Raw genomic sequence first — 24,852 nt, 5'->3', positions numbered from 1 at the left:
GGTAAGAACGGTATAGGAACAGTTTTGGGAAGAGCCAAACACATCCGCGTTGATAGATAAAGGAGCCCTGGACCATATGGCGACAAAGGACAAAGGAAAGGCTGTCATTACTGCAATTAAATACTTTGTGCCAGACAGAGCAATGCTTTTCAGTTTTTACAACCACCCCCAACCACTTTGGGTATGGGCTGATGGGACAAATATCAGTCTTGAAAAGTTGAACCTACACGTGGACGTTGGAAGAGGGGTAAAAGCTAATATAAAAGGAGAAGTAAGCAGTCCAGAAAAGGAGCTGGGAAAAAAGGCCAAGAACCAGAACCTCCCAGGCCGTGCCGAGGAGAAAGACTTTTCGAGCGAACATGGTTTATTCCTATATAAGTATCATGACTAACCACCGTCCGGTGACCAAGGTCTAGCCTTTCAAGCCCACACTCTACAAATTATATTGTTTGGACCCTTAACATGCGAACCTAACATCATTTTGGGGTCGTTACAAATTGAATCCCTACAATTGGCGCCGTCTGTGGGAAGGGCTTGTGCGTTGGCACAGGCGGTGGATCGAGAAAGTCCCTCCACCACTTCCAACGGCCCGTTGTTGTGCCTTAACATAAAGTTCCACCAGGGGCTACCCTTCGAGGCACTAGTGGCACGGGCAGTTCTTGGGGCTTCCAACGTCAGATCAACGTCCCACACCTTGGTCGAGGGGCTGGCCCCCCCAAACTTAATGAAAATATCTAAGTTTTAGACAGAATCAAGGTATTGTATAGTCCTCGGACTCAAACCTATGGGGAAACCAACTACTTAATGAAAATATCTAAGTTTTGAACAGAACCAAGGTATTGTATGGTCCTCGGACTCAAACCTAGGAAACCAACTACTTAATGAAAATATCTAAGTTTTGGACAGAACTAAGGTATTGTATGGTCCTCGGACTCAAACCTATGGGAAAATTAGTCATTAGAAAATGGATTAAGTCTTAGACGGAATGGAAATCCCGTCCTGTTCTCGGATCCCCAACTCTAAGGAAACTAACGTAAACGAGTATTTAGGCCCGGTACAGTCATACCTCGGTCCTCGGACCGAATGCTAAAAATGGTCAAAGCCATAAATGTTGTTAGGAACGTGGTAAAGCACCCTAGTACATAGCGACCATCTCGAATAGTTCATTTTGAGTTACCCATCCTCGGATGATCACCTTATACGCAATACAGAACGTTCAGCTGTTATCTCGGTTAGTCTTATATGTATAACATTTTTCAGGTCGACATTATTGTGCCTGCTAGTCTCAGTAAGTTCAAAATAATAGCTTTTTATTAACAAGGGGTTCGGCCCTAAGTATCGTTCAGGAAAAAAAAAAAAAAAAAAAGTATATATGTAGCACATCCATTCACAATATAGCTATTGCAGAAAAGAAAGAATGCTTAGACTAAGATAAAGTCATCTTTTATTAATATAAAGAAATAGTACAACATACAATGAAGGGCTTAAGCAAGCCTATACCCAAAACTAATTACAAAGGCAAAAAATGAAAAAGATATAAGGGAACGATAAATCCTTCAAAATTCTGCTCTTGTGGCGACTAGGCGTGTCAGGATGACCCCTTTTGACGGAAGGGGGGAAGAGGCAGAAGAAGAAGAAGTAGAAACACCAGGATGTCCCTAGTGATGGAAGAGAAGAAAAAGCAGAGGCAAAAGAAGGCACTAGAAAAGGAGGAGAGGAGGAAGCGAGGATGCCCAATCCCCACATCAACTCTAACTCCTAACACGCGGGTGCCATATTAGCAACGCTCGAGAGAGAGTGGATGGTACCGACGATGAGAAACCCCATTGCTGTCGCACCGAAAATCTGGTGCGACCAGTATCTGCTTCGGATTTTGGCTGAAGGAAGAGGAGGCTTCTCCCCCGCCTTGCGAAAGGGGAGAGCTGTCTTGAATCTCCGTCTCCCTTGCCCTGACCGCGCCATCTTAAGTCTCGGAGAGACTCGGTGCTTTTGGAGAGGGTGTGGTCCCTTCACCCCCACTGTTGCCTCAAACATATCACTCACTAAGACTTGAATTGCACTGGTAATGAAAACTTTGAACGCAGCTGGAGGTTTAGGAATTTGAAAAGACTGAAGGGTCTGTACGTGAAGGAAGTGACCTCCTGCCTTGCTTCTTATACAGAAGGCAAGTCTGGTGGCATTTAATCTGTACAGATTTCCAAGAAAAGTTACAAACGAAGTAATTCCCACTCAACTCCCAACGCAGTCTACAACCGTTGGATGGGCGTCGCTTCGTAAAAGGAACTTATTAAAAACACGCCTCGTACACTGAAACGGCAAAGGCGCGACGTGAATAAAATTAAAGGAATGTCTCATGACCGGGAGCGTTTCCCAGGCAAACTAAAAGACACCGATATTAATGAAGGACAAAGCTGGGCAAGTCATGGTATAGGCCCGACATCACCAAAACCCTCCTCCCCGACCAAGAGGTCGAGCAGCAGGATTTTGAGGGGCTATTGTGGGGCCAGAGGATTTGTGACCCTGGCCCACTTTACATTGGGGCCCAAGGCCCGAGTCGAGGAGGGATATAGCCGAGGACCTACAGTGAAAGTCCAAATAGGCTTGAGACATGGCCGAGGATGACTCTATCCTCGGCATCCTCGAGGCACTCTTAAAGAAAGGGCAAGAACGGCATAGGAACAGTTTTGGGAAGAGTCAAACACATCCGCGTTGATAGATAAAGGAGCCCTGGACCATATGACGACAAAGGACAAAGGAAAGGCTGTCATTACTGCAATTAAATACTCTGCACCAAACAGAGCAATGTTTTTCAGCTTTTACAACCACCCCCAACCACTTTGGGTATGGGCTGATGGGACAAGTATCAGCCCTGGAAAGTTGAACCTAAACGTGGACGTTGGAAGAGGGGTAAAAGCTAATATAAAAGGAGAAGTAAGCAGTCCAGAAAAGGGGCTGGGAAAAAAGGCCAAGAACTAGAGCCTCCCAAGCCGTGCCGAGGAGAAAGACTTCTCGAGCGAACATGGTTTGTTCCTATATGAGTACCATGACTAACCACTGTCCGGTGACCAAGGTCTAGCCTTTCAAGCCCACGCTCTACAAATTATATTGTTTGGGCCCTTATCGTGTGAACCCAAGATCATTTTGGGGTCGTTACAAATTGAGTCCCTACATTAATTATATAAATTTTTTAAATATAAATATTAAGCGTAAATCACTTTTTTTTTTGTGGTAAACAGACGATTTCATTAAACAACTAACAAAAACAATAGGTTCAGTGCATATCCTATTAAAATATACACCATTCAAGTCTTCCTCAAAAACATTGCAAATGTCCATAGGTGGACTAACAAAGGAAATAAAATCACTTTCTTGAACAGCACCTATTCTAGCAAGCAAATCTGCACACCGGTTGGCTTGATGATAGTAATGTTTAAACTGGATTTGCTGGAAGCGAGCTGCCAAGTGTCTGCAATCATCCAATATGGGAGAGACAATGTTATTTACATAAGCATTGTTCTTCAAGACTTCCACCACAGCTTGAGTATCCAATTCAACAACAAGGGCTTCAATGTTTAAATTGCAGCAAAGAAGAAGGCCCTCTCGCAGCCCTCATAACTCTGTTGTGAAGCTATTTGTTGAACCAATATATGCACTTTAGACCCTTACATTTTGAGCTATTTCTCAGTTTGGTCCCTAAACTAATTTTACTCCTAAGTCAGTCCTTGATTTTTTTTAAATTGTTTTTAAAATGATCCCTGCCGTCAACCCAATAACAGAAAAATCTGAGGTGACAAACGGAGTGCATAGGTGGCATGTTAGATGCTGATATGGCAAATAAAATAATATTAAAAAAAACCACGTCAGCATCCATGTCAGCATTTTAATTAATAAAAAATAAAAAAATTAAACTAAAAAAATTCAAAATCAAAAACAAAAAATGAAAAAACTTTTTCAGATCCTCTCTTTCTTTGAGTTTATGTCTATATATATATATATATATATATTTCAGATCCTCTCTTTCTCTGTCTCTTGGTGTTTATTTGTGTTTGTATCTTTCTTTTTCTTCTTTCTTTGTTCAAGCTCTCTCTCTCTCTCTCTCTCTCTCTCTCTCTCTCTCTCTCTCTCTCTCTCTCTCTCTCTCTAAACCCGACTCTCTAATCTATGGGTTTTTCTAGTTTTCCATGGGGTGGTCGGTAATGGAGGTGGAGATCGGTGTGGTTGGGGTGGAGATAGGTAATCCATGGGTCTTGGATTATGGGTTTGGTTAGAGATGGAGATGGAGATGGAGATGGCTGGGTTTGGTTGGAGAGGTTGGGTTTTTCTGGGTTTCAGTGGGGGTGGGTTGTGGTCGTGGAGATCAGTGTGGGTCTTGGATTTATGTTTACAGGTTTGGTTGTAGGTGGAGTTTTTCTAGGTTTCTGTAGGGGTGGGTGGTTGGTAGTGGAGGTGGTCGTGGAGATCGGTGTGGCCATGTTTGTGTTTCGGAGATGGAGATGTCTCGGTGAGTTTGGTTTAATGTTTATAGTTTTTTTTTTTTTTTTTAATTTGGATTTGTATATTTATTTCTTGGATTTATTGGGACATACAATTAATAAAAAGGAGTAATAAACACTACACTCCTATTTTAGAGGGCCTTCTTTCATTTGTGCACCTTTAGGTTATTGCTTTAATGGCCCACCCTAGTCAAGGGATAGTACTTAAAAGGCATTTTGCGTCGTTTACCAATCCTATTGGGAAATAAATAGATGGGGAAAATTCTAGGTTCACTGGGGTGGCATGGATGAGAAATAAGTCAATAATCACTATAAACTCAAGAAACACTAAAAAATAAAACCAACTAAACACATCCACGGAAAAACAAATTGTAGAACGACATCCAAATTAATAATTCTCTCAATTGAAGGATATATTTTGTAAAATTAAACTTAAAAATTCTCCAAAAAAAAAAACATTTCTAAAGTAAACCATCAAGAAATAAACACCAATAACCCAAGGTTTAGTCAAATTAACTAAAACCCATGTCATCATCAGACTCTTCAACATGGTTTTGAAATCCGGACCGGACCGTACGGTCCGACCGGAAAAACCGTGAACCTCCCACCATCACGGTTCTTTAAGCTTAAAAACTCGTCTATGTCAAAAAAGCAGGGAACCGTTTGGTTGTTAGCTTTTTTTTTTTGTTGTAATTCTGATGGGATAGAGAGTAGGCAGTAGAGGAAAAATAATAGGTTTATATATATTTGATAGGTATTCAAATTTACAATTGTGCCCAAAAAAATATAAAATTGTATGATTCTAAAATTATTTTAATTTAAGACTATTAAATAATTTAAAACTTTTATTTTATTTAATATAATATAAGTGTCCTTCTAATTAGTATATTATTATTGCTATCACAAGTTTAACTAATCAACATATAAATAACTAAAGAATACCATATCTACCTTTACTTAGTATTTAATATTTCTTATTTGTTTTGGGAAAGTTATGATATAAAAAATATATTTGAAAGATAGATTTTTATATTTAATTAAATTATTTTAGTTAATTTTTATATTTATACTAATTTAATATAATTATTTATATTTAAATAATTATTAAATTAATTATGATGTCATCACGGTTCGATCTCGGTTCGACCTCGGTCCAACCTCAAAAACCTTAAACCTCTCTCTTTTACAGTTCATTGAACGGTCCGGGTTTCAAAACCTTGCTCTTCAGCAGGCTCTTCCTTCTTCTCTTCCTTCTTCGCAGCAGCAGCAGGGGCACCACCAGACATAGCAACTGCAACAGGGGCAGCGGCAACAGCAAACTTGCTAGGAACTTGCATTTATACTCAAAACAATCAACCTATTGAACAAAGGTGACCTCCTGGAGGCAAAGTGTAAAAAAGGCCCATTGCGACCAAATGCTTGTCAATTAGCCCAGACAAAATAAGGTGAAGTAAAACAGTAACAGTGCAACACAACTTGACATTAATTGAAAAATGCAGTTTGTTGTCACCGGCCTTAATGTGATCCTAAAAATCTACACCAAGATCACTTATTATGCCACCCACATGTATTAATATATTAATGCGCTTGCACTCACCTTACCAAACTAATGGTGGTTTACAGTGTGCACCACTTTGCAAAAATCAGTTGCAAGAACTGGGCCTATCCATCCACTCTGTCGATGCCTCGTGGCAGTCAACCACCCATCATAGCGACACTCGCACTCTATTCTATTCATTTATAGAAACAGCTAAGAAAGATAACACAAGTGGAAAAAACTCAGGAAAAGATATCTAACTTTGATGATTTTGGCATAGATATTATATAATATCATAAAGGGGTAGAGTGGACTAGGGACAAACTTCTTTCCAAATAACATTGCCAATGTGCCAATTTAAAATGTGACCTTTAAAAATTAAATTGAACATGAAATAATGCAGTTTAAGTGTGCTTTACAAGAATCAATTGCAACAATGATAACCCCTCCCCCTGCTTTCTCTCTTGCTACTTGTCTTTCTGAATATCTTATTCAAGATCTTCACTCTTCAAATTCACGTAGGCAGCTTCTACATGGAAATGAAAGCAAATGACATATCTTAGTCCCACTGATGCTTCCTGTAGAAAGTCCATTCTAATGGATTTAATTTTGTCTTTCCATCAGCGGCAACAAGATTGTATGGTGAATCCTCTGCAAATTCAGTTGGCATGGACTACCAGTGTAGACATGGCTCCCAGTCAGCTTCCTTGATCACCTTTAGTATCTCTTTAACAACTATCTTGCTCCCTTCAGCTGATAAATGAATCCCATCTCTGGGGAAAAATATATACATATATATACACACACAGCGAACAAACATAATGATTACTCTGTTACTTCACACTTTATTGGCGAAGTCTTGACTAAAGACAAGTTGACTAACATGGTGTGTATCTAGAGAAGAATGTGAATGCAATTGGTTTAAATTCAATATCGAAATGACTCCTCACAAAAACTCAGACTAAAAATCTATCACTTGATAACATGAGTGCCAAAAACACGTTATGACAAACTATCACAAACATAACTGGGAAAGAAACCATGGGTAAATTGCGTGCACACACGGGACTTCGACCCAGGACCAAAACCACAATCCTATACTTATGAAGGGTGGAAGCGCCATCTGACCCAAAGGACGGTGGCTATAAATTAGATTGTTTTTTTTAACTTATAAGAAGTTCCATCGCAACACAAAAACTTACATGAAGCAAGCATCCATCCAATCATCTTTTTTCTGAAGTGCAGTAAAAAGATCAACAACCTTCATACCCATTTCTCGGCCAAGCTTTACACAAGCATCTGAGCATCTTTGGCATAACTCATTTGTTCTAACTAGCTCGCTAAAAAAATGACTGGTTTAAGAAGGAAAACTTGAGTTAGAATTCACATTATTAGAAAACCAGGAAAACAACACACTCAAGATGTGGCTCAGAGCACCTTATGTTTCCACAAATGTTTTCCTCATTGTATGGTAGCATCCCAGAACCAAGAAAAGTAGCGTTTGGAGTCAAATCATAATTTTTTTTTTTTTTAATAAATATCAAAGAGCTATCAATATTGATACAAACTAGAATCCATTTTTCACTGTCTACATTAAGTTCTTATGGAAGGCTAACAGAAGAAAGTAATTCAGCCTTGATAAATAACAAGGACATCAAGATTACTAACATCTACATAGGTATGGAAATTACTGTCCAAAATTATACTAAGGTATATGTGCAAGTCCATCCAAATTCCAATTGGTAATCACACAAGAACTTGAAAGTCAAGAGAGAATCACTGGCATACAAATTATGGAGACATCTCATCTTTTAAGGTCTATCCTTTGGTTGACCTTGCAAAGAAACCAATTTTCACAAGAAAACATCCACTAGCTTATACTGTCTTGAGCATTATTGATGTCAAGCATGTTCCCCAAAATATTTTCATAGTTGACACTACCAAGTACATCTAGGGTACCATTAGAGTTTTGATAGTATGGTCACCTAAATCCTTTTAAGGCAAAAGGCATTTTCAACTAGAAGTATAATACCTTTGGAAAAACTTGATTGAAGACCTGGAGGGCACATAGTGAATTCCACCCAAAGTAGCCTCGCAACAATATGTCTGCCTACAATTTGTCACGAAGAACATAAGATTCTAATGTAAAAATTACAAGATGCATAAAACAAGCTATTCCCAATAGAAATTCCGTAACAAAAACAAATATAAGACAGACAAGGTGTTCGCATGAGAAAGTAAAAGGACTATTTATGTGAACTTTTTGATACTAGCATGATATTTTCTTCTTCCTTTGATTTAAGTTTACATACCGGCTGGTTTAAACCCACACAAAAAAGTCCATGTATACCCGCATACTGAGAAAGTTAAAATTGGAAGAACATTTAAATTATTTAGAATACTTCAAGGCCGTTTTACACATAACTAGTGGACAATAGTTCTCAAAATTTTAGAGATGTGACTTTTAGACGAGTCAGCAGCTAAAATCCTGAGTTAAACAGGTAAGATAAATTTAAAATATGGTTTAACAGGATCTCAGACACTTCAATTTCTTACAGGGACAATCCTCTATACCTGTGGCTTCAACTACATTCAAACTAATTACTAGTAAGACAAGCGACCAAGCTATACAGGAAGTATACAAGGGAGTCCTCCCAAGAATTATATACAAATATAGCCAATGAAATCTACAAAAGGAGGTGATATGTTAAAAAAATTATGCAAATGACTCCTCCTTACAGTGGCCTCTGGAGATGATCTTGATTATTAGAATAAGTCCAGAATCTCCCACATGGAAAGCAACAAATCCAATATCCAAGAAACGTTAGGCATTCAAGTACAATTTACAATTAAGATATTTCAGGCATATGTATGACAGAAATACGATCAACAAAATATGTGAAATGCATATAATGAATTCTGTAGTGATTCTAGTGAAGAATGATATCACTTCAAATTTGACTTGACTAAGCTGTATCAAATTAACGAAATATTAGGCATTAGTACAACTTACAATTAATGCAAATTCCTCATCACCTCGAATTGGACTCCACTGAGCCTCATCCAAATTCACAGAGTGGGATTAAAATTACATGAACCCCTTTTCCTCAAAAGTTCATAGAAGCATAATATAGAAATTTACCATCCACTCCCATTCAACTCCAGTTTGTATGAAACTTACACAGTCTGTTTCAGAACTGGGATCAATTCCCAATCCAGATGCTGCCTTTTGGAATATAACTGCAACGATCTGTAAGCAAGAGCAGAACATGTAAAATAGTTAGATTGGGAATTTGGAAGCAAAACTACCTAGCATAGGATGACATGAGTTTCAACCTCTTCATCTATAATAATATCACCAATGTCATAATATTTTGCCATCCTTGACACCTCTGCTCGCCACTCTTAACAGTGTCTCTTCACTCATTAAAAGAAAGATTAATGAGGACCCAATTGCTGTTTTTTGAGCTCAGAATCATATAGGTACTGCCAAAAACTCTTTTCACTGAATCTGTGAAAAACTGCAAAGGCGAAGCATTGCCAACATTATAACCAGAAAAAAAAAATTCAAAATCAAAATAGAAAATCACTAAATGGAGTCATGAATGATTAACAAATTTAAAAAAAAAAAAAAAAATTACAAACCAATTTCACTTTCAAGTCGTTTCAATTTTCTAGCATTGCAAAATTCATAGAATACCAAAATCCACAAAAAAGACTCCGATTTGAATTCTGAAACAGGTTTTGGCATGGATCTAAAAGACATGGGATTCACCAAATTTTGACCAATCACATACACAAAGATTTGAAATTTTAACAAAATTACAAAATTCTTAAGTGAGGACGAGTTCTCCCACTGTGTGTGAAGCATTTTAGCTAGCACTTTCCACGCAAGAAACATCAAAGAAAACATAAAAGTTACAGGCACATGGCACCCCGTGTCGATTGATCAAAAATTATCCTCATCAATAGTATTGCTCAAAAAATAAAAATGTGTGGATAACACGTCATTAATGCAGAAGCAAGATTGGATACCTGGAGAAATAGATGTATGAAACACGTTGTATTAAGAAAATGACACCTAGTGGTCCAATACTTCTAAATTTGTATTTTTGTGATTATAATTGATTACGACATGTTTTTGACAATAGGATTGCAAATAATTAGAGACCAACAATTTAGCCTTGTATTGTGCTTCCAACTTAGGTTCAATATTTCTTTCTCAAAAAAAAAACTTAGGTTCAATATTTAAGTGGCTTTTTTAAGTTTATATTACCATTGTGTATTTTTTGTGTGATAGTTACTCTACAAGTATACGTAAGGTGTGAGAGGAAAAGACCGGACTTCAAGTTTTCAGAAATGAGACTCTCACACATATATACTTTTTTTTTTTTTTTGATAAAAAATCAAATTAGATTAAAATAGAATTTCTATATTGTATATTCAAAAAAAAATTTTATGTTAAGCTCCTGTCTCCAATATGGATGTAAAACATTAGCATACAAGTTGTTAGTTTAAGTACATAATTTTTTTCTGTGACCAATTCCCATCAATGACCAATTGGAAAAGCCTACATGGTCTTTTATGAGCTTTCACAGGATGCTAAGATACCATGGCTTCCTTATGTTATTCTCCTGGGATGGATAGGAATTGCCAACTTGTTAATAGTGTTGGGGCTAAAGAAGATAGAGTTCATGGGGATGAGTCAGTCTCTGTCCCGTCTCAAAAAGACCCCTATAATAAGAAAGTATGAGGAAGACAGAAAGAGAATTTCGATCATACAATAGCAATAGCCAACATTTAATTTCACAATAAGAAGGAATGAAGGACAATGGCGGAGTTGAGAAATGGATTGAGGAATTTCGAATTGACCTAGAGAGGCACAGGTTAGGCATTCTAGTGAAGTAGGCAACTGTACTCTTCAAGGATTTGTCATTCACAAGGTTTGTTCCCTATTCCTACCCCGACCTTAGGTGTCCCAATCTCCAAATTGTATCCAAAAAATAATTATATAATTACCTGTCACAATTCCCTAAACAAATTGTCTACAAGAAGAAACAATAAAAGTAATAACAATAGCCTGCCAAACAAAAAAATGGGGGGGGGGGGGGGGGGGGAATTCCCAATTGATCTTTATAAAATTAAAGGGTTGATTCCCATGAGATACTTTTTCACACTTAAGTGATGCATCAAGTATGATGAGGGAGCTAAAGAAGGCACAGCAGTTTTCAACAATATAACAAGCTATGCAAGACCCCACACCATGCTAGCCTTGTTAGGTGGTAATCAAACAAGTAAGGTCACACTCCTCAAATGCCTGGCTGGAAGGATACCAGTAATCGGTAGCCTCAGTGGCAACCTCCAGGCAAATGGTTTGGGGATAGGCACTACCTTCTCCAGACTAATAGGCTATGTTGAGAAGCTTGATGCTCATCAACCTTACCTCTCCATCCATGAATCCCTTTAATTCAGTGCTGCAATCCGTCTTGGCCAAGAGAGTTGGTTCTCCACCAACTAGGTCTATTGCCCTACTCCAATGAACTTGTAGGTCATCTTCGCAATGCCACTGGAATGACATTTGAAAAAGCCAAAAAGATAACTATTGCAGTTGAGCTGGCTGCCAACCCAAGTATTCTCCTTCTTGAAGAACCAATTTCTGGTTTTGATAGTAATTGAACCTTGGCCATCCTCAACATGCTCTCTTAGGTGTCAAATTCAGGTCGGGTCAATATTTCTACCCTAACACACCCTAACACACGCACACTATCATTCTTTGACCTAGCACTCATTCTAACACGAGAGGGAAATCAAGCATACTTTGGCCCAGTAGGATCTAACTGCAATGACTTGCTACATTATTTCACATCAATCCCAAAGGCCCCCTATTATTCCTAAAGAGATAGCCCAGTTAGGTTTATCATGGGAGCTAGGAACCAAAAAGAGGGACACTGCTTCCCTAAATTTTTCACAAATCTACCAAGACAGCTCTCTGTGTGAGATGAATAACAAAGAAATTTGCAATATAAAGAAGTCAATCAAGAACATAAGAAGAAATTATCTGTCTTCTACTTATCCAACTCCATATTCACGGCAAGCCATTTTGGTAATACTAAGAACACAAAGATTCTTATGGAGGAATGTTCAATATACATATGCTAGACTTACCGAGTGTGTGATGATTGGTCTCCTGATGGGTTCCCTCTACTTTCAGATCAAATATAAGGACATATATGGTGCTACATCACGTACACTATATATATATATATATATATATATACATGCAAGTTATACTCATAGGAGTGATCTCAGCAAACAATGTCATACCCCAGATTGGCACAAACAAGTTGGTCTATTTACGAGAGAAAAGGACCGGAATGTATCTTCCAATATTTTATCCAATATCATGGGCAGTGTGCGAGATTCCTTACTTTCTCATGGCAACACTTGTAGTTGTAGGAATTGGGAATGGGATGGCGGGTATTGGGACACAATCCCCTTCAGAATTCATCAAGTACTGGACAGTGCTCCTCCTGTTTACACTATGCCTAATTTATTTTGGAATGATGATCACTTTCCTAACACCAGTGCCAACACTAGCTGCATTTGCCGTGTCAATTGAGACATCACTGTGGGTGTCAGCTTCAAGTGTGGTTGTTCTGTTATCTGACATAAAGTTTTACAGATGGATGTATTGGAGTAACCCATTCCAGTATGCAATGAATGTGATGACCTTAATCAGTTTCTATTGTAATACAGAGGGGTGTGGATCACAGTGCAACTGTCCACGATTGCAAGATGGTTCTTATGTGTGGGATAGGTTCGAATTTTAAGAAGCTTGAGCCATGAGAGGATAGATTTGGAAATACTCATTTTGTCTGCAATGTGCTTGCTGTTTGCCAACCTTGCCTCTGTCTTCTTTGTTGTGCTGAGACACAATTCACCCCTTCCCATATTGAGTTATGGACGTCACAAAGTAAAGAAGCGAAGTGTTTAAGGAGCAAGTCAAAACAAGCAAACAGCACAAAGAAGCATATATAGGGTAAATCTAAACTAGATTAAATCAAAATGACACTAGACAATAAAAAATGCATTCAGCTACAATTATAATCAAAGCAACGTGAATTATCACACTGCTGACATCCCTCCTACTTGTTGTACCTATAAGTTGGGCACTGCGATGTATTCATGTACAGCTTTACATTTTTTTTCCTTTCCAAATTATTGTATTTCTTGGCATTGCAAAATATTCAATATGTAGATTCTAGAAACACTTTAATTTCAAAGGTGTTAAAGTAGCCTAAACCAAGTCAGAGGCAATCATTGGATTCAAAAAGTTTATATAAAGCAAACAAGCAACAAGTGACATGCTGATTGAAGGAGCATTGATGCAGGGCAAAACCAAAACGATGCAACAACAAAATTGAAGAATATAAACTGAAGGGTAGGTAACATAGGAGTCAACACATAGGCTTGCTTAGACTTAGATACAGCACCAAGCAAGAGAGAACCTCTAAGAGTCAACACTTGGTTGGGTGGTGTAGGCACCAGATCATTGGAAGAATTTCAAGATAATTTTTTACCAATCAGGCTATAAACTGTCTCCATAGAAGTACAATATTATGCTTATATAAACTACTAGGACAAAACCCTAATTCTAATTTTAATTGACTTGGGAAATCCCCATCGTTGAATTACAAAACCACCCTTGACTCTAGGAAATTAAAAATTATACTAATAAAATTAATTAAGTACTAAGTCCTAAAATAAAATACATTTGACCAATAAAAATAAAATTGATTTCCGAAAGGAAATAAAAGTAAATTAAAATAATATTTTTGTTACATCTCCCGCATCAAAAACACTTCCTTTCTTTTTCCTTAATAGAGGAAAAATGAGCAACATCTTCCACTCAACTATCACATACAGAAGCTGCATGAACCTACATCCACACATATCTCAATTTACATTGTAACCATATCAAGTATGTTGAGGAAAGGTAATAGGAAATATAGAAGGAACTCTATTACTGGCACCACACAAAAAGGTGACTAAATGAAGTAGCAGACCTATCCCCAATCCACAGAGGGAAGAAAAGGATATCCACCCTCTGGAGGAGGCTTTAGAGATGGAGGTAAATTGCCCCATGACATTCCCATATTATCTCGTACTACATCCCCTGTGAATCACAATGATGAAACATAAGCATTTGGAGTAAAAGTAGTCTGAAACGTAGAAATAAAGCTACAAAAATAAATATAAAAATGTCTGTGACAGATAACAGATTATAAGCTGATGTCCACATGCTACATTTACTAAAAAAGGAATAAAGAAATTAAGCCCCATTCCTTCAAGATTGAAAAGCAGTAAACCTTATGCATAGTTTGTATACCACATTAAGTCTAACAATAACATAACAAAAAAATAATAATCCAAAAACTATGACAAATGCAACCACTGACAAACAAACGCTCAAGTCTAAGAAAACATACAATGTTTCCTTACCTGAAAAAGGGCCTCCAACCAACTGATTTCCAGGGATAATTGGTGACTGATTGTTACCCACAAAGCCTGTCACTGATGTTTGATAAAGTTAGTTATCTAATAGTATCATTGTTAACCACAAAGCCTGTCACTGATGACCATAATTCAAACCAACCACTGCCCAATCTAAGAGGCTAAAAGCTAAAGCATCTGCTAGGTCAGCCCAGTGAAATAATTGTACTCAAAAGATTTCATTTTGTCTCATCAGCTAGTTCCTAACCAGCAAAATTCATACAAAAAGTCCCACAATAAATAAATATCCAAGTTCCATTACTTTCTTTCTTTCTTTTTTATGGTATCCAAGTTCCATCACATAACAAAATATTATATTTACCTTGATTATCTCCACAAGCTGGTCGACTCCACTCTCACCAGGAAACAAAGGTTGACAGAACAAAAGTTTCATTTTAATCTTAATGTACAAATTACAAATCCAGAAGTTGACCAGAGCTTATATGAATAATCAATTACCTGTCCAAGAAGTAACTCAGCAAGAACACAGCCAGCAGACCAAATGTCAATAGCTGTAGTATACTCAGTTGCTCCAAATATAAGCTCTGGTGCTCGATAATACCTAGAGCAGATGTAAGAAATGTTTGGCTAACCTTTTACCTGTCCAACATTTAAGAAAATAAGGATATTAAGCATTCCAATTACAGCAAAGGCAAAAAATAACTTCAGGAAAAAGCACATGAATAACAAAATAAAAACAAACCAAAACTTTCGCACTTCCAAAGTCACATAATTTAACCTGGTGAGTATGTGGATTCACCCGTGCAAGAGCAATAGCTTTTGGTTAGAATAAGTTGTTAACCTGCATTTTTTTCCTGTGCCATCCTTACAAAGGCAATGGCAGTACAGCTTAAAGAAAAACACAAGTTAAATATCTAAAATAGACATGCAAATTTTTTAGCAGACATACCACAAGGTTTTGAGGTTTAATGTCCCGATGACATACTTCAATGCAGCAATGAATATATGACAAGGCCCAAAAGATCTGCAAAGCATAAAGATATATTAGAATTTAAGCAAGAACAAAAACAATCAGCAAAACTATAAATACCACACATGTTGATGAAGTTAAAGCAAGCTATAAACCCTACCTCCCACCCCCCTTCAAAGAAAAAGAATGGAATGTCAACCTAAATCTAAAATAATTAACCATAAATGTGAAGATTCCGAGGGTTAAGTCTTGAGGCTGTCTTTAATGCATCAAGACACATTGGTCAGCCTAAGGCTCACAGTCCATGGTGTAGAACACCAGTCTGATACTCTTAAACAAGTTAATACTAACTTAACATTTAAATATCTTTGCTCAAGCAATATTAGACATAAGCAGTTTCCAAAACAAATATTCAAATTAACCATATGAACATATAAACATTGTCCAAAACATGACTTATCGTGAGAGCAGAAGGAAACCAATTCTTAACAAGTAACAATACCTGGTATGTATATGGTTTCACATATATCAGTGGCATCCTTTGGTTCAATTTGTTGTAGTGTTTGATCACACAATGAACTGTTTCAGGAACATACTCAAGTACCAAATTAAGGTAAAGTTCATCCTTTTCAGTGGTTGAGAAGAAACAGTGCTTCAAAGAGACAACATTTGGTTGGTCAAGAAGGCACATGGTTTGCAGCTCTGCGTTCTTATACCTCTTGTCTTACGAACCTTCTTTGTAGCAACAGTTTCACCTGTCTCTAGGCACTTTGCCTAAATAAACATAGTAAACCAGTATATAACAGCTTGCATCATACTAACTAAAAGTCGCTAAATTAACAGACAACAAACTTAGTTATAATTTAAATGCTATAAATCCTCACCTAGAACTCCAAAAGATCCATGTCCAACAACATGCTCGACCATGTAACTTATTGTCTGCAAATATCAGAAGGCCATATCAGAAATACACGTCATGAAATGATACATTGCATTTAAATCAAGATATACACATATCTAGAAGGACAAATTTTACAATTGTTGACATTTGCAATAGTCCTAAACCAGCTTTAGTTGGACACTTGTAGAGCAAGTAGGATTCATTTGACATTTTCCTTCAAAAGAGCGTACATAAGGTCCTCAATTACAGAAATTGTGGAGAATAACTTGTAAAACAAAGCCATACCGGCTTCGGCTCGCCTTTTCTACCCCAAATAGTTGTTACAATTATATGACCTGTCTCTGTACCATTACCATCAACAACTATGGCTTCCTTTTCCTACAAAAACAGTGAATCCTATGAATAACTGGTTGATAAACTTCACAAATCAAGTGAACACAAGAAAATAATAAGAAAGAGAAATGCCAAACCAACTCCGCACTTTGTCATCCCTAATTTTCATGTCATTCATCTCCTCAGGCAACCGACCAACTCCGACATTATGGTTACTAGGTTCTCTCATACTAGAAGCAGGTGATACACCCACTGAAGCCATTAGTATAAAATGTTTCCTAATCTCCTTAAATATTCACCTTGATGAGACCAATCATTTACCTGCTCAAATAACAATAAGAAATGTGGGCCATCAATATCAGATGTTCACGTCTTCAAGCCCTTACGAGACCAAAGTGATGCTGTTTTATCCCATCTTAGCTCTATCTGGGTGATCACCTTTGGCAGCATTTACTTAGGCTTCCCATATAGATGGATAATGTTTTAAAAGCAAAACTTACAGTACAATTTCTTCTGTTCCTTAGATACGTTAGGTTCACCGTTCACCAATTAAAATCAATCGTGTAATTACATTGACCTAGCAACTCAAAAGCTGGTATCTTCTCCAGCAGACAAATAAATTTAACTACATGGCCCATTAGCCAGCCACGTGAGTGAATTTAATTGGGGAACATTAGGTAAAACATCTAAGGAATTGTATCTAAGTTCTGTCCATGTTTCAAAATGGCAAAAAGGTCTACCTGTTTACCAAAAAACAAAAACTTTGCATAACAATGCACACAAAGAAAAAGGCCAACCTTCAATTAACGAATATGAATGCTGGATGTACTTGAGAACCACCAATGCGCTCAAGTACTAAAAGCAAGTTCTAGTATAACAAAATTGTTGTTGGTGTAGTATAATACAAGCTCTCCTCACATCTGGGACATACTTCTATTTATGTAAAATTTCATAAACATCCCTAATAATAGAGATGTAACCAACTACTTTATTAAGACTGGCACGCTAAAAACCTAAGCATTCACCAAATTCCCAATCGGCTTCAAAGCACAAGCATGATTCCATTGAGAGAGAGTCAGTTGTACACAAAATACCTGAGTGTTAACTAACAATGAAAAGCATTTGAATGTATCTACACATTGAAAGTTAATCCACAAAGGATGAAAGAACAGATCAACTGCATCATAATCAAGCCTAGAAACCAAGGTACCATTGCCATCTGCTACTGTTCTAGCCAAAGATATTGGGAGCAATTCCTAGTGATTCCATATCTCTATGTAAATTAATGACCACATAGTAATGCTTCATTCTTGCAATGGCATCCAAAAATTGATTAAAATCCACAAGAGAAGGGAAAGTGTGCATGTGAAGCATGTATCAAATAGAAAAAGAATGAACCTCTAAAAACCATCTTTAGCGACTATACCAAATGGATTTATATTCATCCAATTCATAATTATTTAAGAATCAATAAAACTAACTGCAAATATTATTAGAAAAATCTCAAATAAATACAGGAAATGAAATGCTTAGACCAGAGGAGAAACCCAAATGGTCCCTCCAATGAAGGCTTTTCCATCCTACATTAAACAATTTGATCTAGATGAAATGTTGTAACATATGTCAATAGAGTTGTATATAGAATACATACTACACTTTAATGGTTTACCATTTTTTGATGTGCAGTAGGATTGCAACTGCTACCAAAGTTAGCAGGCATATTGGCATAAAGTTATAACGCTGCATAAGTGTCCTCATTCAATGATCCTTTAGTAGAATTAACAATCATCATCCAAACCCCATATATTTTATATTAAAACTTTTGTTATAGTAACTTTACTGCCATCATCATGCTACAGTAAACACACCTGTTCATGGATCAAATGTTTTAGGAGTGACCCTGAAAAGTCCTCAAAGAGTTCTATTTTTTGTGAAAAAAATTTAAAACTTCAATGCTTATAATCCAAACCTAGTAGTGAATGCATGCGACTAGATGTAGCATAAATCCACCTAAGAATTGATGACCATTACTATCTTTGTTGATTTAAGTATCTTGGTAGCACAACATTCATAGTGAAATAAAGTGATACAATGTGTTTAAGTAGTATATCTATATTACTATTTCATTTCCTCAAATAGAAAACTTTAATTGCCATGCCAACAGGTATACAACATGGAATTAAAATCCAAAACAAAAGGAAAACATGTGAACCGATTGATCAAACAACCCTATGGCACTACCAACATTCCTAAAGCTTTGAGATCTACATTGATCTCTCATAGATTTAAAGAACCAATTGAGGTTTTCCACATCTTCACTACTAATATACATGAAAAGAAACTCTTTATAGATTGACTAGCAAAGCATTAAATTATGAAACCGAGTACCTGATGTTGAAAGACTAAAAGCCTTTGTACAAGTTGTTCTATATGTTGAAAAACTAATCCCTTGCATATGCTAAATAACCATGCAACTATTTATCCTAACTAACTTCCCAAATGGACCAAATTATCCCTATACATGAGAACCCAATACCAACCATCAAAATAGTGTTCCTAACTTGCCAACACATATTAGCAACTATCAAGGAGGTGTTCTAGGAATACGAAGCTTAACAGAACAAGATAGGCTGATCGGCACACAACACTTTAGGTCAAAGCTTTTGTGCCGAATTGTCATTAGTGTCATTCGGCACTGATATCCGGGACCAAAGTGTTGTTCAGCACTCTTGGTCAGGAACCCAATTTTCCAGTCCTGCCTTCATTCATCAAGTCAGTTTGAGTTTTGGGTTGAGTTCCTTTCAAACTCCATAGAGACTAAAGTTCTCCTTCATGGCTCTCTCATCCAATAATTCCTTACGAGGATCTACCCTGATGTACCCAACGATAGTTAAGTTTATTTTTAGAGCCAAATCTTCAATTACTTCTACTTGGAAACTCCAACGAAACCCAAACCAAGTCATTCCTAGAAGTATATACATTCGCCATAAATTAAGTTCCGAATGATTTACTTGAGGGCAACGACTTGAGCCTGGATTAATGACAAACTCATCCAACCCAAATAATTTGAGAGAATCTTGTTCTGTTAAAAATCCACCCCCCCCCCCAAAAAAAAAAAAAAAAAAAAAAAAAAAAATATTTTGAAGGAAAGTTAACCTAAGCATTTGTCTTTCTATTTTAGCTATAGAAAAGTTAAAAAAAAATAATAATAATCATATTAATTATTATGAAAATCAGTGTCACCTACAAAATTCTAAGCAACAAAAGAATTTGTAAAGTCCAACTACCTATAGCTACAAACAAGCAGCACATTATATAATAGAACAATGTTAACAATATAGCAAAAGAATACCAATGGTAGAAAGGTTGGTCCCAATCTCTCCCAATTTCAACTTGTACAAAATGGTAGTCTTGCCCACTGCATGAAGACCCACCATTAGAATACGCACCTCCTTGGCAAAAGGCCAGCTAAAAAGCTTGGTGAAAGAGAACCCCATCTTTTATCTCAAGCTGAATTCCCAAAATCACAAGTCAAAGACCAAATCAACCTCACAAGAAAACACTCATACATAATAATTATCTCATCATAATGATTTAGCAGTAACCTACAGCACAACTTTTATAAACCTTGTTGTATATTTCACAAGACCTATAGGATTATCTATCTTATACTTGACCAAACATGACATCACTAAGTTAACCTTCTGTATTTCAAAAAGATTGGTTTTCGTTAAGCATAACATCACTAACTAAAACTAAGAAACCTAACCTAAGTTAGGCTAGAAAATCACAATCTACATACAACAAAATGAAATTACAAAAGCTCCAAAAGAATCAGCTCTTTGTGTCCATGAAATGTAATCAAACACTAACAAATGAACTATTCTTCAGCTATATGATCGCAAGTTGGGAGTTTCCAACTCAATTCATTTACTTTAAATCGTAAATGTCAAAATGATTATACCATGAAGTTAATTTTGTATTGCACTAAAAACTAAGTTGCTTCTCTCTTAGACAATTCAAGGAGAAGCACATACAAAATTATCAGCTAAGTTGATAAACCAACCAAGCTAGACTAACAAAATTTGACTCGAGTCCACTTAACAAAAGCATCATAAGGCTTATAAGAGGGGGAAAAAAGGGAAGGGGGAGGGGGGACTTGGTTTGCATAAATGCAACTCCAAAACTTAATTTCATTGGAGGGAACATTTATTATCATTAATTCCACTGGCTAAGAGACGTATAACCACACAAAAAATTACAAATTTTAGAGCAACAATATTTAGCATTAACCTTAAATAAGAAAAAATTTTGAAACAACTATCTAGGAAAATAGGTTCCAACTTCCAAGCAACAACATGAGTGCACAATGAAATCACAACAAAAGATAGAACAATTAAAGGTACAAACAATCATGCATACATAAATGAAATAGAAAATCATCTTTAGAAACTATAAAATTTACCTGAAATGATACACATCTTTTAAAGATTGACATGTGATGGATAAAATATGAAACTTGTCCTTGATGTTGAGAAACTAAAAAACCTTCACTTAGGCTTCTGGAGAAATTCTTGAATGTCCTTATCTACTTGATTAGATGACATCAAGTCAAAAAACTTGCTTGCAACTGTCGCATTTGCTGAAAAACCCTTATCAACCATTATTTCAAGATATTTAATTGCCTTTGATGTCTCATTATGTTGCAGTAACCCTTGGATTATTGTGTTATATGTGCAATCGTCAGGTGAACAACCACTCCCATCCATTTTCTCAAATATCTCACTTGCTTCTTCTAGCAATCCCTCTTTGCAAAGCCCTTTGAGCATTATGTTGTAAGTTCGAACATTGGGTTGCAATCCTTTTGCAGGTAGACTATAAAAGAGTTCTCTTGCAACTTCAAGATTCTGAACATTACACAAACCATCAATCAAAATGTTGTAAATCACAATATAATTGCCCAACGTTTTGTCTTCCATCTCAAGAAACACTTTTATTGCCTCAACAACTAATCCATTCTTACACAGGCCGTCCAACAAGACAGCATAAGTTTGGGGATCTGGAAGTTGGCCACAAGCTTGCATTTTATGGAATAGCTCTAGAGCAGCCTTATGTCTCTCCACTCGACAAAACCCACCTATAAGAGTGTTGTAAGTCACAACATTAGGAGTTACTCCCTTGTTGGACATTTCATTAAAGAGATTCATTGCCTCATCAATTCTTTTATTTTTACAAAATCCATTAATCAATGTGCTATAGCTAACAACATTAGGTGAACAACCCCTCTCAACCATCATGTTCAATGCTTCGATGGCATCCTTCAATTTATTTTGCAAACAGTATCCATCAATTAAAGAACTATAAGAGACTACGTCAGGCTCAATACCTCTTTGAATCATCTTATCAAAAACTTTTTTTGCCTCTATCAACATCCCCTCTTTGCAAAATGCGTCCACCAATATGTTGAAGGTCCACACACCTGGCACGATCTTCCTCTGTGCCATCTTGTTCAACAAAGTAGTAGCCTCTCTCCACCTGCCGCAATTGCATAGGCCTTGAATTAAGGAATTGTAAGTGAAAAGGTCTGGCTGAATGCCTTCACTCATCATTTCAGTCAAAAAGTTCAAGGCCTCAGTTACCAACCTATCCTTACACAAACTGTCAATGATTGTGTTATACGCTGCCAGATTAAGCTCAAAATCTCCTTCTTCCAATTTCCTGAGCAACCCAAGAGCCATATCAGCCTTACCAATCTTACACAGAGCATTTAGTATCGTTCCACAAGTAAATGCATCAGGTTGATACCCTTTCTTCTCCATATCTTCTACCAACTTCACAGCTCCAGCAATGTTACCTTGAAGACAGAGACCCTTCACAAGGGTGTTTAGAGTAACAGAGTCTGGGTAATAACCAAGTTTCAAAATTGTAGCCAAGACAGAAAACCCAAAACCTAGACGGTTCCAATGGCAGAAGCAGTTAATCAAAATATTAAGAGTATAAACATCGGGAGAGATTCCAAATGATTTGATTCGTTTAATTAGAGAAATGACTACTGGGTAATGCTTCATTCTTGCAATGCCACCCAAAACGTGATTAAAATCGGCAATGGAAGGCAAAGGGCGCGTGTGAAGCATTTTATCAAACAGGTCTAAGGCATCATCAACATTCCTAAAGCTTCTAGATTTGCACTGATCTCTAACAGGTTTCAAGAATTGATTTTGACTCTGATTGTGATTCGGGTTTTTTTTAGCACTAGCAATACTAGTAGTAGTAGCAGCAGTAAGCGTAGAATAACAATAAGAACGAAAACAAGTGTGCGAAGAACGAAGAAGCGTACCCATTTTCCTGAAGATCCAGCAACCAATTCGGCAACGGAAATCAGAACGAAACGATAGAGTTTGAGAATTGAGAAAGAGAGAGATAGAAACAGAGAATCGGTTCGGGTCGGTTCGGTTTGAGGGCAGTTTCCTTGAACTAACTCTAAGCTGCTGATCAGTTATCTCATTGTGTGGTGAGAGAGCATAAAAAAACTAACGTGGTATTTATATCATGCTCTCATCCTTTTGGTTCTTCTATTTTTTGTCATTTTTTACTTTAGCTTTCAATTTTTTGGAACCCTATTTGGCCCTTTATTTTTCAAAATCGTTTTCAATTAATCACAGCCGTCATCTTATTAAATACTAACGTGGTTAATAAAACAATAGTAAAAAATATATTTGGTATTTAAAAAATGCCACTCAACGTCCAATCAAAAATATTAAAATTTATTATTATTTTAGTAAATACTTATAATTTACCTTGGGTAATGTGAGTAGAGCTAAAATCTAATTTCTAATGTTAATTTTTGTGTTGAGAGAGAGATTGTTTAGCGTATGGCTATGTATAATGTAGGAGACTTGTTTATAAAAAATTGAAGTCTTGAATTGTTATGAAAAATTGATCATTCATGGTGATTTAGCACACTTCTAACAAATTTATAATAAATAAAAAACAGAACAAAACGTTTTAGAATTTCAATTAGGTTGAATTTATATTGACCCACATCATACGTGACTTTAGGATCCATTTGGTTGGAAGGATTTGGTTGGAAGGATTTTAGGGAGGATGGAAAAGAAATGAGTGATATGTGGAGAGAAAATGGATTTTTTGGATGTTTGGTTAGAGAGATTTAAGGAAGGAAAACTAGTGAGGTTAGACTATTTTCTCCCCCAGCATACTAAAAGGATTTTAGCTTTTTGTCCTTTTCTATATTTTTCATTTGGTTTGCTTTTATATATATATATATATATATATATATTATTTTTGGTTGTGTTTCATCTATTTCATTTTTATTTTTTTGGTTCATCTAGTTTTTTTTCCCTAATTTGTTACTCCCTCCGTCCCACTTTGTTTGTCCTTTATTCCATTTTGGAATGTCCCAAAATATTGTCCTGTTTCTAAAAATAAAAATCATTAATTTACTAATGTTCCTATTATACCCCTATTTTATTAATAATTCAAATTTTTGATAAATTTATTTAAGGGTAGTTTTGGAAACTTATACATTTTTAAAAGGTAGACAAGACAATAAATGATGTTCCCTTAAAAAGTTTGATTTTTCAAACAAGACAAACAAAGTGGGACGGAGGGAGTACTTTTTTTTTTGGTAGAGGCATGAACGAAAATTTAAACAAATTCCATTTTTTTATCCCTCAACTTTTTTACTCCTAAACCAAACACCTTGAGAGAAAACTAAAAACTTTTCTATCATCTCTCTATTTTCTATCATCTCACTTTTTCACTCCCTAACCAAACAGACCCTTAGCGATGGCCTAATTGGCTTAGCCTAAGAGCTGGCCCTATCCAAGCAAACCGCAGATTTAATTTAATAATTGTTTCAATAAAACTAACGTTCAAACTAAAATTTGGGGTTTTGCTCTTGTAAGGCACCTCAGGCAATGGCCTAATTGACTAAGCTAGAGCCAAAGCTGGCAATTTGGGACAACGGGTTCTATAGAATGAACAACTGAACAAGAAAGAGATCATAATCAAATTTTAAGTAACATAGACACAAGGCAACACTATTTCTTGAAAGAAACTTCTTTTTCATCATCAATAAATTTCC

The 24,852-nt window shown here is 36.5% G+C and overlaps 1 protein-coding gene and 1 pseudogene across 9 annotated transcripts; both read right to left on the bottom strand.

Annotated features, from left to right (window-relative positions):
* Positions 1-6,392: 6,392 nt before the first annotated feature.
* On the bottom strand, positions 6,393-17,010 carry LOC115980254 (annotated as a pseudogene).
* LOC115982076 (putative pentatricopeptide repeat-containing protein At1g12700, mitochondrial) lies at positions 6,393-23,238 on the bottom strand. Of its 9 annotated transcripts, none has more exons than XM_031104578.1 (3): positions 21,214-23,238; positions 7,233-8,140; positions 6,393-6,924 (listed from the first exon to the last, which is right to left on the bottom strand). In XM_031104578.1, exon 1 carries the CDS (start codon positions 23,087-23,089, stop codon positions 21,299-21,301), a length of 1,791 nt encoding a protein of 596 aa, XP_030960438.1. In that variant the 5' UTR covers positions 23,090-23,238; the 3' UTR covers positions 6,393-6,924; positions 7,233-8,140; positions 21,214-21,298. The 9 variants fall into 9 exon arrangements, with proteins under 9 accessions (XP_030960438.1, XP_030960439.1, XP_030960437.1 ...); XM_031104579.1 differs by having other exon boundaries at positions 6,393-6,803; XM_031104577.1 differs by having other exon boundaries at positions 6,393-7,382; positions 8,063-8,140.
* Positions 23,239-24,852: the final 1,614 nt, after the last annotated feature.

The sequence above is a fragment of the Quercus lobata genome, chromosome 3 (assembly GCF_001633185.2).
Source record: "Quercus lobata isolate SW786 chromosome 3, ValleyOak3.0 Primary Assembly, whole genome shotgun sequence".
Classification (NCBI taxonomy): Eukaryota; Viridiplantae; Streptophyta; class Magnoliopsida; order Fagales; family Fagaceae; genus Quercus; species Quercus lobata.
Note: the sequence above shows the minus strand (reverse complement) of the source record. Positions and strands in the feature narration are given on the sequence as shown.